This window comes from Scatophagus argus, chromosome 16 (assembly GCF_020382885.2).
Source record: "Scatophagus argus isolate fScaArg1 chromosome 16, fScaArg1.pri, whole genome shotgun sequence".
NCBI lineage: Eukaryota > Metazoa > Chordata > Actinopteri > Scatophagidae > Scatophagus > Scatophagus argus.
Genome location: NC_058508.1, coordinates 17,471,713 through 17,486,010, shown reverse-complemented (window position 1 = coordinate 17,486,010; position 14,298 = coordinate 17,471,713). Strand labels below are relative to the sequence as shown.

At 43.1% G+C, this 14,298-nt stretch overlaps 2 protein-coding genes across 4 annotated transcripts in view; one reads left to right on the top strand and one right to left on the bottom strand.

Annotated features, from left to right (window-relative positions):
- The window catches only part of plekhh3 (pleckstrin homology, MyTH4 and FERM domain containing H3), a 31,290-nt gene extending 25,594 nt beyond the window's left edge, over window positions 1-5,696 (top strand). Inside the window, exons 9-13 of one of the 3 annotated variants that reach the window (XM_046416455.1) lie at window positions 84-211; window positions 857-977; window positions 1,415-1,903; window positions 2,032-2,223; window positions 3,495-5,696. In XM_046416455.1, coding sequence (XP_046272411.1) covers window positions 84-211; window positions 857-977; window positions 1,415-1,903; window positions 2,032-2,223; window positions 3,495-3,665 — 1,101 coding nt within the window. In that variant the 3' untranslated portion in view covers window positions 3,666-5,696. Of the gene's footprint in view, window positions 1-83; window positions 221-856; window positions 978-1,414; window positions 1,904-2,031; window positions 2,224-3,494 lie in introns of all 3 variants that reach the window. The other 2 variants (XM_046416456.1, XM_046416454.1) reach the window with 2 other exon arrangements.
- tubg1 (tubulin, gamma 1) lies at window positions 5,214-13,729 on the bottom strand. Its single transcript, XM_046416461.1, has 11 exons — window positions 13,341-13,729; window positions 12,828-12,940; window positions 12,413-12,580; window positions 12,252-12,320; window positions 10,942-11,021; window positions 10,683-10,809; window positions 9,396-9,482; window positions 8,562-8,711; window positions 8,197-8,349; window positions 7,942-8,103; window positions 5,214-7,478 (listed from the first exon to the last, which is right to left on the bottom strand). The coding sequence occupies exons 1-11, from the start codon at window positions 13,387-13,389 to the stop codon at window positions 7,281-7,283; spliced, it is 1,356 nt and encodes a 451-aa protein (XP_046272417.1). The 5' UTR covers window positions 13,390-13,729; the 3' UTR covers window positions 5,214-7,280.
- Between the last annotated feature and the right edge of the window lie 569 nt (window positions 13,730-14,298).

Below are 14,298 nucleotides of genomic sequence, written 5' to 3'. Positions count from 1 at the left end.
CTCTTCTGTTTTCACTCTTTAAAGTTTAACCATTGTGTGTCTTATCTGTCTTTTCAACCCACTCCCACTTTTGCCCTAACCAGGTGGTCCGAAGGATGCAAGAGAAGCTGGGCCTGCATGAGAGCAAAAACACGTTTGCACTGTACGAGCAGAATGCACTGTGGGAGCAGCCGGTTGCAGGCGGTGCTCTGGTGGCAGACATCCTGACTAGGTTTGAAAAGTAAATGTCAGTCTTCACCTTGTAAAACACAACAGACAGACAACATGAGGAAGTCAGACACAATAAAACCAAACAGGCAGACATGCTATCAACACCTTGTCTAAGTCTGGAAACAGTCTGAGCTATTTGTCACTCGTTAGATGAATGTGAGCAGAGCAGTAGATTGTATATTTATCTTCCCCAGCCCGACTCCCATTCTGAATGTTATCCAGTATCCTTGATAACTGGTGACCCTTTCTTGTCTTGTTGGTCAAACATGACACCCTGCTGGGAAACTGGACTTGTGTCACTATTTCTGTCAGCAAAGCCAGCCAAGGTGAAGATGATATCATTTGGTTGTACAAGGCAGGGTCTTGAATGAAACGATAAGGCATCCAGCTGGAATAAAAGGGTTCTGTTTTTTTTTTTTTTCTCTTAACAAGCATGCGCCTCCCTGTCCTCACAGTGACAAGTGACAGGGTAAACATGAAACTCAGCAAACTGCCAAGTTACTAAACAACAGCATTACACATTGAGGAGGCAGTAACATGTAACACATTAACATCTCGGCTTAAAATTCTTGGTATGCCATTTGTATGGTAGTTTATTTGTTCACTGTCCCAACTTTCTAACCCTTTCTGTCCCTCTCCTGTATAGCCTCTCTGCCAAAGAGACAGAGTCTAAAGCCCAGTGGAAATTGTGTTTCAAGCTCTACTGCCTGTTGGATGCTGACAGCATATCAGTGGACAGCATAGAGTATCTTCTTCTCTTTGAACAGGTAATGGAGCAGAACGCACCTCCTCAAAGGGCACAGTCCTCCTTTTGGAGTGTCTTTGTTCTGACAGATTTCGGTGCTGATAATGAGATATAATTTATTGTCCTGCAGTGATTCATTCCTCGTATTTCATTGGATTATTGTGTTTTTACTTAACAATCATTAATGTCTTAGGGGCGGTGATTGCAATAAAACATGCCGCATAAAAAGCATGACTAAGAGCACTGGCTGTGGTGCAGAGGGGGCACAAGGCAGCCAGCACTGGCTTCATTAGAACATTTTTCCTGAGGACTCCCATAAAAGAATTATGGGACAAAATAAAACAGGGTGGGGTAGAAGGGATTGATGGCAGGAGTGAGGCTGTTACTGACAAATTGTACCTTCTTTTCTTCCTGTTCGGTCTCTCCGTGTTTGTCCTGGGTTTGGCCTTGGCGCTGCAGTGCCATGAAATGGTGGTGCGTGGCCAGCTGCCAGCTTGTGAAGAAGACCTGCAAGCCTTAGCCGCCCTGAGGCTTCAGTGTCTGATGGGTGACTTCAGCACACATGCTCCCTGCCCATCTCTGGACGAGCTTTTCCCAAGTCACATGCTAGAGGCCCGAGTCCTCATGTCCATTTCTGCACCCCAGGCCTTGCCTCCTTGTCAGGTGGCGGCTCAGGGCTGCCCCGCTACGCAGCGCTTCCCCTCGGGCCTCTTGGCAGGAGCACTGTGGAGCCACACAGCTACAGCAGCACACAAGCAAAAGGTGGAGCAGGACATGCGTCTGCGGAGCCGGCTGAAGGAGGAGGCCGCGGCTGTCATGGGGTCCATTTTGGAGCGTTGGAAAGGTCTGGCTGGCTACAGCCGCAGGGACAGTATGGCTGCCTACCTCACAATTGCACGTCAGTGGTCAGGCTTTGGATGCACTCTTTATGAAGTGGACTTCTATATTGTGAGTATTATGAAGTTACCCTTTAATTTTATTGTTGGATTTACTCCTTCAGCCCTTAAGAGTCACTTGGACTCTTGGGGCATGACTGTAATCTGTTCTGACGTCTGCTTACCTCTTCCTCCCTTCAGAGTTCTACAGGAAGTTTTTCCCAGAAATTGTGGTTGGGTGTTGCTGCTACATCGGTGTCTCTGTATCGGCAGGGAGAAGCAGAGGCCCTGGAGTCCTTCCCTTATGGCCAAATCTGTTCCTATGGTGTATCTGATAGCAACACCTTCAAAATCACAGCTGGGGATCGGGATCTGCTGTTTGAAACCACCAAGGTATAGTAGCTCACACCCCAGGTTCGTATTTACAGGCTTAGAGTTAAAGGAAGTAAAATCTCATGTTACTGGAACTGTTTCTCCTTCTGCACAATTCATCTCCACCTTAGTCAGGATTTAGTTTGTGTACATTGCAGGGCCAAGTGGCCTTATCACCATGCAGTGTTCTGCACAGTAAGTGAAAGAAGCACGCTGTCTGCTCATGATATCCCCCCTCCCCTCCCTTCAGCTCTCTGACCCACTTTAAAAACACTCATTAATTTGGTCTAAATAGAGAGCACACAACCTGCCCCCGCTCTCCAACCGATGCTAACCACCAAATATCTAACTTCCTGGCATTAAATGGCAACTGGGGGTGAGTTTTATTGCAGCGGTTAGATTAAAATATGAGGCAACATTTCTCAGAAACATGGATGTTCTTCCAAACAGAGTTTTTTTAATTTTTTTTCAGTAGAGGACAAATCTTCCCTTTCACTGGATAGATTTGCTTGCATCTTCCCACACAGAACAAAAAATCCTTCTGTGATCTCTCACGGGAGCACAAAAGTGGCTTTTATTTATTTATTGGATACACAGGCGAATTGAAGTACAACCCAGAAAGGCCACTTCCTTTATGAACTTAAGGCCTCATATTGCATTGACATGAAGGGATTTGAGGTACTGGCCAGGAAAAAAGGAGGCCAATTAGCATGGGGTGATTATGGTTAGACCTGGAGTTAAGGGTGAGAACATGATTAGCTGCTGAGTCAAGGGTTAGTTAAAGCTGAAAGTATGCAGGTGCAGGTGGAAGCTCATTATTCAGTATTCTCGCACAGCCTGTTTAGGCAAGTATTAGCAGGACTAGAAAAAGGGTAATGGTCATGATGACTTACGGTTTGGTGGTCATGTCCACCAAGGTCAGGGTAAGGTGGGGAGAGAGATGAACAAATGAACTCCACCGCAGTGCTCTCCCCTTTCTTCTGCAACAGCTGCCAAAGAAAATATGTCAAAATGATGAAATATCCACACACACACGTGTAAAGCCTCTCTTTTTTTCTTGAAGGAGGGGTGTGTGTCGTCCACAATTTGCCAAACGGCATCATCCTCAGCTTCTGGAGGATCCAGTTTTTCTAGCAGCTCAATGACATCATCCCTCTCCACCCTCCTGTAACAGTGCCAGACCGACACTAAGACTGCCACCAATCTGACCTCTCTCTCTCTCTCTCTGTCTCTCTCTCTCTGTCTGTCTGTCTGTCTGTCTGTCTGTCTCTGTCTGTCTCTTTCTGTCACAGCTGACTGAGATCATGCAGCTGATGAATGCATATTTCAGTGCCATCCATAGCCAGCAAGGGAAAGGGGAAGATGCAGACATCACCATAGCAGAACGCACAGAGGTGGGATTCCATCACCTGGCCTCCACACTGACACCCACCCTGCTGGAGCTGCCCTCGCACTCCGTTTGAAAGGAACCCATACCCACCCCTCACCGTCCTCCTCCACGTGGCCCCTGTGAGGCCCAGCCCCAGTCCTCAGGACAACATGCCTCCTCCACTGGGAACAGCACGGCAGCCAAAACAAAGAGAGCGCTGTTTTCACTCCCCATCCGTGAAAATAAACCCTTGCTGAGCTTTCCAGCTGAAGGAGCTGGCCGATGGAGGAGGGAGGTGGGGGCGGCGGGGAGGGGACGGGAAGGCAAGGAGTTCTGTTTTGCAAGGGAGGCCAGAAACCCACAGAAACCAATGCGGTTGCTGATGAGCTGTCACACACCCTCCACCTCATCCTGTCACGCAACCACCTCTGTTACCCTACATGGCAACAACCCCCCCACCACCAACACCACCACCAACCGCCCTTGACAATGTGAGTCGTTGGCGTGAGCCTCGCTGCATCAGGGAGAGATAGAGTTAGGACTTAATAGCAACAATAAGCTGTGGTACTCCCTTCGTGAAGGTATGGCTTAGAATGAAAACACTACTCACTCTCTTCTTTCTCCCTCTCTAAGTGTGCCATATTTGTATTGCCTTTCCTAGAAGGCAGTCCCTCATGCACTGCTGGAATAGTGTTGAGAACATTCAGTGACACACATGCACACACCCTCCCGTCTGGCTCTCTCTTTCTCTTTCACACACACTCGCTCACTCACTCACCCACTCTCTCACGTGCCCTTATGCTGACATGTTCAGAGACGGTCAGTTTTCATAAGGTCTCTGCCAGGCTTGCATTACCTGGAACTGTTGATGCAGTGAGCCATGTGAACTTGGAACTGGAAACAGATGTTGAACTCTGTAGCTAAGTCACTTTGGCTGCCATGGCCATATAGACTCTTACCTATGGGGATTTCGTGTGTGTGTATGTGGGTGCGTGTGAGTCTGTCTGTCTGTGTATTTGATCAAGAAAACCATTTCCTGGATGACATTCAGGATCTGAGTTAATTGGGTTTCACATAAACCAAAGGATTTTTTGGAGCTGTTTCTACATTGTTTCCACCAAATGCTCTCATGCGTCCTTTGTTGTGCTGCTTGTCTTGGCTGTAATCCTTGACACGAAACTTGGTTAACACTTGACTGATTAGATAGTTTTGCTTACATCAGTTATTATCCTAATGCAGCTCTACTCTGCTGAAAATAACAGGTGCTTCTCTGTTTGTTATTGTTATTTTCACAATTTGTATATATAATGGAAGAAATTCAGCTTAAAGAGTACACATAACCCCCCCCAGAGATCTGTATCATTTAAGAAGATATTTAGCAATCAGTTCCCTATCTGTCCCCTGCATTTTTTTTTATTTATGCTTCTTTTGTTACTGTTTTTTTATGTCTTAACTGCATACCCACATGTGTTTTGATAACCAGAAGCCATAAATGCTTTTGGTTCTGCTCCTTGAAGCTGTTCAGATGTGTAAATCCTGTGTAGCTCCTTCTTTGTGTTCACTGTTTGAGTTTTCTTGTGAAGCCAAAGTTTCGCCAAGTCATGGGTTTGAGGATGGACCAAAGATGTGCTTTTTTTAAAAAAAAAAAAAAAAAAAAAGGAAAAAAAGGAGAAGAAGAAGAAAAAAAAGCTTTTATAACAAGAAATGATCCCAAAGCAGACAGATCCCCTGATTTATATTTGACTCACATTTACTTATTTCTTTTCTTGAAACTTGAATGTCAGACAAAATATGAAGACATCCTGTCGTATGCTTTGTACACCTTTTGTTGATGTATTAGACGACCTTGTAGGAATCTGAGACCATAGATAGGCCTTGTAAATATAGTTTTTAGAGTACTGTCTGTCTACTAAATGACCCTTTGCTATAACCAGCCTCAAGACTTAAAACCTCTCACCATGAAAGGCCTTGACGAGTCGTTGCACAGTCAGCCCTGACTCCTGTTCTGAAGCAGGTCTTTGCTTTTTCTACTGCAGCTGCAGGCAGCTCTGAGCTACATGTACGAAAAGAAAAAAAAAAAAAATCAAACTGCGGATATTGTTGCTTTGTATTAAGCTTGTTTGTATGCTGCATGGTACCTTTTTATGTAATGTGCGTATAGTCATTTGCACTATTGTTTGTTTTTAACTAACTTGGAAGTGCAATAAAAACTATAAATACTGTATGTAATTAATAAAAAAAAAATCACCATTTTACCATATTTAGTCTGTAGTATTGTTTAGTCGCGGTGCTCATTTCCTTTGTTTCATTAGCAGAAAATGTGCTTTCTTGTGTCATGAGTAGTGAAGCAGTGTCACACTATTGTTTTCAACCAGGCACATTTTATGAAAGTCTGAAGTTTGGCGCCAGCAGCAGAGCTGAGGGCCTTACCTCCCCCCAAGCTTTTCTGGTTAAAAACAATAGCTGGTTGAGCAAGCGTTGCTATGTGCATTTATGTTCCCCTGTAGTAATGAGCCTTATCCAAGTTAGATGAATGGCCGCCAGGACACAGAAGTTCTAGGTAAAGGGGAGGGGGGAATGTTGTTTTATCATTTTGTCGGTAGGTTAGGTTTTAACTAATGGGAAGTAAAATGACCTTTACATAAAACCTACCAAGTGTGCCAAGAAACATTTCAAATAGCAAATAACTGAAATGTGTTTATTCGTTTTAAACAGGTCCAACAAGCAAAGCGACATTAAACAGTTTTCATTTTAGACAGTACAGAATTCTTTCAAATATATTTACACGCATAGAGATGTGAAAATGAGATAGATCCTTGCATGCCATGTTCATTTGTGCAAACTGTATCTAATGCTGTTACAATGTCACTGTGGTGAATATGGCAAGCATTTGACATTTTTGGCTTAAGCCCAACTTCAACTCGACATTCTTGTTGGTCGTGTACAGTGGTAACAAATGAGCAGTGTGAATCAGCAGCAGACAAGATCGGTAAAAAGCACCATGCCAAAAATATCTAGGACGCAAGAACCTGCAGCAACCAGCGAGCATTCGGTTAGTAATGCTCCCACTATTCAAGGCAATCATTTCATGGACGTTTGTACTGTAAATCAACTGCACAAAAAGTACTGTACTCATGTATAAAAATAGACCAGAAAGGGGGGGGGGGACCAACAGGTTGTGTTACAGTGCTGAAAAACAGGCTACGAGGAGGGGAAGCTGAGTACAGATCAAAGGCCAAGGACAAAGGGAAAAAACTATTAAACAATTATAGATTGTTTTGTACAACACATATCGATGTTTTCTGCACACTTGCAAGAAAGAAGTACTTAACTTTCACTTCACTGAACTACCGAGTAAGGCTTTTATTGAAAACGGATTTGACGATCTCCGGGATGTGATAGAATCCAGAAAAAAAACACTTGTAATTTTATTTTATTGTTTAACATAACAACAGTGGGTGTTAACACTCATCCCTCAGTCTCTCTTCAGTTTTGAAACGCCAACACACTATATTACTACATGCTGTAAACAAGCCAATAAATATATATTTTTTTTTTAAGAGAAGTAGCTATGTCCAAATACCTGTCTACTCTGGGGCACCTGTATGTAGGAAAAAACTGAAAAGGGAACATAAACCGAGTGAGAGTAAATGAGCTACGCCTGTATGCTGACTGGTTTGTGGTTGAGATACAGGACATAAAAGTCTGTTCACTGTTCTTGTGTTCCCCAGGAAATGTAGTCAGGCCGCGTTGCTGCGCTGTACTCGTCTACCAGCTGTTGGACCACTTCGCGGGAGTTGTCCAGCTCGTCAAAGTTGTCCTTGAATATGTCCTCTTTGCGGAACTGCTCCAGGAAAGCTTCGCGCTTACGCAGTTTGTCGTACTGCCGGCACGTCCGCTCAAACAGCTGTGGGACAGTGACAGAAAGGACATCAAAACTAAATCTGATTCTCAGAATGGGAACACGAAACTCATCCCTTTCAGGCTTCTTTAGAACTCGCACTTTCTGTTTCAACTTCAATGTTACGAGAGAAAAATGTAATCTGCGGTTTCACTTCGCTGGATGACTAATTTCCCTTTACTCAAATTTAAGACCTAAAATAATACAAAAAAAGTTTAATTTAGACATTGTAATATGAGTAAATACTTTCTGAATCATCTAAGGTTAAGTAATTTAATGATGAGAAACATCTCCAATTTCAAGGAACTGTCTAGCCTGACAGAACAACAAACCAAAACCTAATTTTTGTGGAGTTCCCCTCAGACTGACCTCAGTTTTAGGACAAAGCATATCCTTAACTACTCAACGCACAGACACAGGTCTCTACTGTACAAATCCACACTGGAGGAGTAAATAGATGGGCACTTACAGAGGAGATGCTCGTGTGGTTGGCCATCATCAGGCCGCTGACTCGATGGGCCGAGGGCAGGTACGGCGACTTCCTGGACAAAGCCACCTGGATGCTAGCAGGACCCCAGGGAATGAAGCTGGCAAGTTTACGCTCCCGGATCCTTTGGAGGCTTTTGTGCACCTACGGGGGTGTCAGGCGAAACAAGTTTGAATACTTTCCAAACGTGTTAGGACATTTGGAATTCAGAAGAATAGAGATGCTGTGCACTGGTACCTGGGTGGGGTCAACCTCTCCCTGGATGATGTTAAGGATGGCGATGTAGCAGTGGCTCGGCTGTCTCTCTCTTCCTGTGGACACCATCACGTTCTTGGGTTGCAGAAGCCTCCGCATCACATCCAGTACTGTGGTTTTCCTCACACTAGCAACCTGAAACACAGTGCATTTACTGATTCAAAGGCAGCACTTTAGGGGACATTAAGTATTTTAAATATTAACTGCTAAATCCATGAGTACTTTCCATTACAGTCCACTGATTTTGGGTTTACATGAAAAGAAAGTTTGTACCATCTGGATTATTTCACCTGAGCAGGTGTCATTTTCTTGACTTGACTTTATTTTGAGCGCTGGGCTTGACTCACCGACTGGTCTGTAGTCAGTGGTGTGTACCCAGTCATAAGGAAGTGGAGGCGTGGTGTGGGGATGAGGGATGCAATCAGGCCTATGAGGTCGTTGTTCATGTAGCCCGGGTAGCGGAGAGTGGTCGTGCTTGCAGACATGATGGTGGAAACCTGTGTGTATGAAGGCTCAGTTAGACATGGATTTATGTTACCTACAGTTTGGTAGCAAAAGTTGAGTTAGGCAATACATCACAATAATTCGATTCAAATTTTTGTTTTTGCACAATGTGTAAAATGTCTACATCATGAAAAAGTAAATCTGACGATAGCCAGAGGCATTAACTGTCATCACAATCCACCCCGTCAAGAAACACAAACAGCAGGAAATGAACTTGTGAGAGTGTGAGTTTTCTGCTTGTGCTGAAGTCGATTATTAAAACTGGATCCCTGCTCTCTACCTTGCTGTACCATCCAATACTGACAGCCGACAGCTGTATGAGATAACCTCTGTTTTGCATAATCAATGATAGCCTTGCAAGCGATGCAAGTCTCGCACTTATTGCCCTAAATTCAAAATCTGTGAGTGCAGCTCCCGTCAAGCAAGATGACAAACTTGGGGCATGCAGCCTTGTGCAACTCTTTTCTGAGAAAGCTGAGATCCAGTTTGACATGCAACTGACTTGCCAAACTAGTTTGAATGAATCTTGTAATTTTTGTAGTGAGTGACACATGTCTAGTGCAGTTTGTCTTGTCATTTGCCTTTGTATAAATAGTCAGGCAGACTGCAATCCAAGTCTATAACTAAAAGCTGCAGACTGACAAGCTGAGAAAACCACTGATGTCTCTGTCACTCACCAGCTGATTGATCTGGGAGAACGAGGGGTTCTGGATATGCAGCCTGTCTGTGGCGATGCGATTTAGAGCCGTGTTATCCAACACCACCTGACACACAAAACACACAGAAAGAGGGCAGTTATTCGACATATGAAGAGCAAACAGAAGAGATTCACCACAGCGGAACAACAGGGTCAAAGTCAATAACCGGCTACACTGTTAAAGGAGGAATGAGAGGGTATCGGAATAATGACGCAGTCAAGGAACCTCTTAAGGAGCAGCACAGTGTGCTGTTGTTAGGAGGGCTGAACATAAAAGACACACTGTATGCTTGCAACAGGGGGACCAATTCTTGGGCAGATTCTATTAGCCCTCTGGCTAATTTAATCAACATGAGGGCCTTATGCAAGACCCTGGAGGAAGTAGGTATTAGAGAGGGAACACCATTAGACTGTCAGAGCATCTCAGACTAATAGAATCACCAATTTGAGACAGAGATTTATTGAGTTTGATTTGTAAGGCCTTAGAGCTAGACCTGCAGTTTGCTTCTTTATTAGTCTGCTACACAAGCACTGAATCGAGCCCAAAAAACTGAGATTTTGTTGTAAAGTTTGACGAATTTGGTCAGTGAATTCCGAACTTGACTAAAAGGTAGTTTTTCTATTTTGAGGATAATAATGCCTTCCAAAGCTTGTATTAGTGTGTGGTCAAACACTTTCAATTGTAAGCTTAAAGTGTGTTGTGATATCCGTTACAGGACTTTAAAAGACAAGCAGGTAGTGAGATTACCAAACCACACGTTTAAAGGTTGAAGTAATACATAATTCTTTTTTAGCGTGAATATTCCTTTAATCTCTTGAAGATAATATTAAACCTTGCCAAAACGAGTCCAGTGCAGCGTGGATAGTTTTCCAAAGCACTGTGGCCGTAATGTGTAACACGGCTGTGAGATTTAAACTTTACTCATGCAAGAGTTTCAAATGTCTTGCATGTCCTAACCCACTTTGACACGTGCACTAGCACTTACTTGCAGCATTTTGACCCCTGCCATTTACGTCAGAACACGCGAGGCCAAATTTATTTAACAGTCTGACATCAACATCATAATTTTACTGGCAACTTTACCGCTTTTTAAGTAAAATTACTTTTGCTTCTGCTTCAGCCAAGTTTCAGCTTGGTGATAGTGGAACGGTTTAGTCACTGTGCTGTATTTTAAGTGGCACAATTACAAGCAAATCATTTTTATGTCGTGTTTTTTGGGCCGCGCTGTGAAACAAACATCTGTTTGTGAGTGCTGCTGCTGCTCACCACACAGTCTGCGTTCTGGGTGAGCCTCTTCAGCGTGAGCAGCGAGTTGTACGGCTGAACAACCACGTCACTCATCTCATCCTGGTTTGGGAAAACAGAGTAGGTCTGAACCAGCTTCTTCGGGTACCTTGAGATTAGAACATGTATAGATTATTCATGAGATCTTTTGGGGCTGTTCAGTCATGACTCCTGCTTGAATTAAAAAAAATAAATAAATAAAAAAAAAGTTTTTCAAAAAGTTGCATATGTATTTGTAGACCTGTCATTGAGTTTCTCCAGCAGATAAGATCCCAGTCCCGATCCTGTCCCCCCAGCAATGGAATGACACAGGACAAATCCCTACAAAGACAAAAGACTTACTTAGTGCTTGCAGTTTAAATTTGCAGCCACAGCATGTGCCACATGTGTATAAAGCTTACTGTAAACTCTACTGATGCAGAAAGCTGAATGTGTGTGGGTGAGCAAATGCCTCTCTTCCTAGGCTGTTATATAAATGGGAGTGCAGCCCCACCTCACAAATAGGCTACCTCAACCCCCCCAAGACTGCCCTGTAATACCTGCCTTCTACACTCGCCCGGCTATTATCACCAGACATTCTACACACCACACCCTGCCAACATACACATGGTCACGGCAGTTCAGCCCACCTTCCTATCCAACGCACACACAAGTGCACACACTAAATAATAATGTAGGGTCATAATGTGAACGAGTTAGAGAAATTGCAGACCTTAGAGGGGAAATGTGAGTGTTATTTCATGGGAGGTTGGCAGCTGAAGAAAGTTCACCCAAAGGGGGGGAAAAGAAAAAAAAAAGACAAGTCTAAGAATAATAATGAGACATGGATGGGGCCTTGCTAGTTTTAGGATGACAGGCAGTCACTCATTTCTGGATGGATTTTACCACAAGAAAGATACAAGAGTCTAGCTGTAAGTCATGTTTGAATACAGTCAAATACTATTCACACCACATGTGGTGACTGGGCAAAAGCCCTTGGGCCACCTGAGCTTTACCTGAAAATGTCACTGTAAGAGACACCAAACAACCACCAAGAGATGCAAAACAAACACAAAGTGAAGTACTATGACCATAAAGAGACATAAAGTGACTACAAAGTGATGCAAAATGACTATGAGACACAAAACCACCAAAAGAGACACAATATGACCACAAAAAGATAAAGTGTGGTCATGTTGTGTCTCTTTCAGTCTGGGTCTTACTCCTGTGTAGGAGAAATGAGGCGCCTTCTTCATGTCTTTGTCCAGAGACCCTTTGTCTCATAATCAGTTCACAATTTAGACAAAACTCCCTCTATTTCTACAGATTTAATCTGAAATGAACTCATCACATTAACTAACAACAAATGCCTTTGATATTTTCTTGCATGTTTGAGGTTCAGGTTCCAGTAGCAAGTTGCCCTTGAGCAAGGTAGAATGGTAAGATGACTATGTAATACTTCTACTCACAGCAATATTGCATTACGTTCAAATCAGTTTTTAAAATTCCACACAGCCACATCCCCGATCACTCCCAGCCCCAGGGAAAGTATGTGATAAATGGCACACTTGCCTCCAGACTGTCACTACCATCTGCCTCGCGGTCAATGATGTCAAAGATGTCTTCTTGGATTTTTTTGCCCTACAAGAGTGAAAAAGGCAGAGCAGGACTTTAGACTGACTTAGACTTCAGTCTTTAATTAATTAATTATTATATTTATTTCCTGTGATCACCTGTGAATATCCACTGGCCCAGTTGTTTCCAGCACCACCGCCATGCTCAGAGAGGTAAATGTTCTCTGGGTTGTACAGGTTAGCGTAAGGAGAGTTGAGGATGGAGTGGATCACCCTTGGCTCCAGATCCAGGAGAACTGCACGGGGGATGTAGTGCTCATCGTCTGCCTGTGGAGTTTTATAAATAACCAGGAGTTAGTTGGTTGGCTGACACTGCAGAGTCTGCTGGCTGATGTGCCATTGCAGGGTCAGATTCACTTCAATTTAAACTACAACCACTCCACCTAGTGGCACACAGTGTTGTTGCACTTCAGCTGCACATAAGCGTCACCAACTCGCCAAAAAAACATACGCATTTTTAAACTTATGACATGAAACGTGATGAAATGAAGCGGTCAGTACTTAAACCTGTTACCTGATAGAAGAATACATCCTTTCTATCAGTGCCTTCAGTTGCAAACTCCTCAACAATTCCCTCTGGGCTGATGCCATGTTCTGCACACAGCTGCTTCCAAAACTCAAAACCGACTGCAAACAAGAACAAGAAGCAGGTGAGCAAAACGTTGAAGTTAAGTCACGTTAATTAGCCGTTTGTGGCCTGTAAGACAAACAGTTAACGTGTCGATTACCATAACAAAAGCGTTTCTGAATGACACTTCACAGGTAGCTAATATTAACTTGTATTAGGTTACATATTTGCTATGTAGGGACCCTATTAGTCAGAAGTCAATTAAGCTGCTCTGTTTTGAGTTTAGTTAGAGCTCATTCTAACACTTCAGCTAGCTAACGCCGTTTCACAGCAGTAAGCCTGACAGATCATCTTAGCTAGCTAACTTAACATTAAATGCAGGACACTGGCTAACGTTATTCAAGACTGGGGTAGCAAAAAGGGGTAGCAATCTTCACTCTAACTTCGTCTTTCACGTACTTTGATTTCCACACTGTCCAAGCTGTAGAGTTATAATTTCCCGCGGCATGTTCAGTTGCTCCTTATTTAGCTAGCCCGCTAGCTGCTTGCTAGCTAAATAATACCAGAAAAGTAGACTGCTGCTCTAACCGCTTCACTACCAGCCCGTTTCTTCCCGCTTGGTACTGATGTGATCGTCAAACAGACTTCTTCGTGTTCTTATTGACGGACTGGAAGCCAACAGTAAAGGTAGATACCGCCGTCTACTGGATTGGAGTGCATCGAGTCATAAAGCACACTAAACAACACATTTAGAGCAGAAAAATCCTGACGAGATGGATAAATTTCTCTCTTCTACAAGCAATAATCACATTAGCACTACACTGGCACTACGAAGGCGGTATCGTTTCTCTAGATTGAATTTGCTTCTTATCATGATTTTTAAAGTTTTATTTTGAATATATTCATCGGAAGTATTAGTTGCCATTATTTCCGCCTTGATGGTGGTATGCAATCATCTGTTCGGTGCCCTCCAGCGGCCATATTGTGTAACTACATGGAAGTATAAAAATTCATTATATTATTATTATTACTGTTCGTATTCTTCTTATTATTATTTTCGTTGTTGTAACTGCTGTTACATTTCAGGTTTATTTTCACATTGGCTATAGAGATCCAGATAGGCAAAGGGGAGAGAATGTAGCCTATACGGCTTCACTTCTACAGGATACAAGATACAAGGTTTATTTGTCACACTCACACACGCGGTACAATGTGAAATGAAATTCTTTTTGTCCCTGCTACCAAAAAAATAGGTAAATACAATTAAATATTGTAAAATAGAAACCTTATAAAAATAATAAAATTAAAAATGTGCAGTATTTACATGTACAGTATTTACATCCAGTGCAGGTGTTTCTATGCCAAATGGTCCGGTGAACGCTCTCCACATGATATATGTACAATCGTTATTTAAAAT

Bases quoted from the DNA above. Each gene is read 5' to 3' on its own strand.
- tubg1 (XM_046416461.1), bottom strand. From the start codon at position 13,389: ATGCCGCGGGAAATTATAACTCTACAGCTTGGACAGTGTGGAAATCAA. The intron at 12,321-12,412 runs GTGATCACAGGA...TCACTCTTGTAG, and splicing joins GGGCCAGTGGATATTCACAG to GGCAAAAAAATCCAAGAAGA. The intron at 10,810-10,941 runs GTCTACAAATAC...TCTAATCTCAAG, and splicing joins CTGGAGAAACTCAATGACAG to GTACCCGAAGAAGCTGGTTC.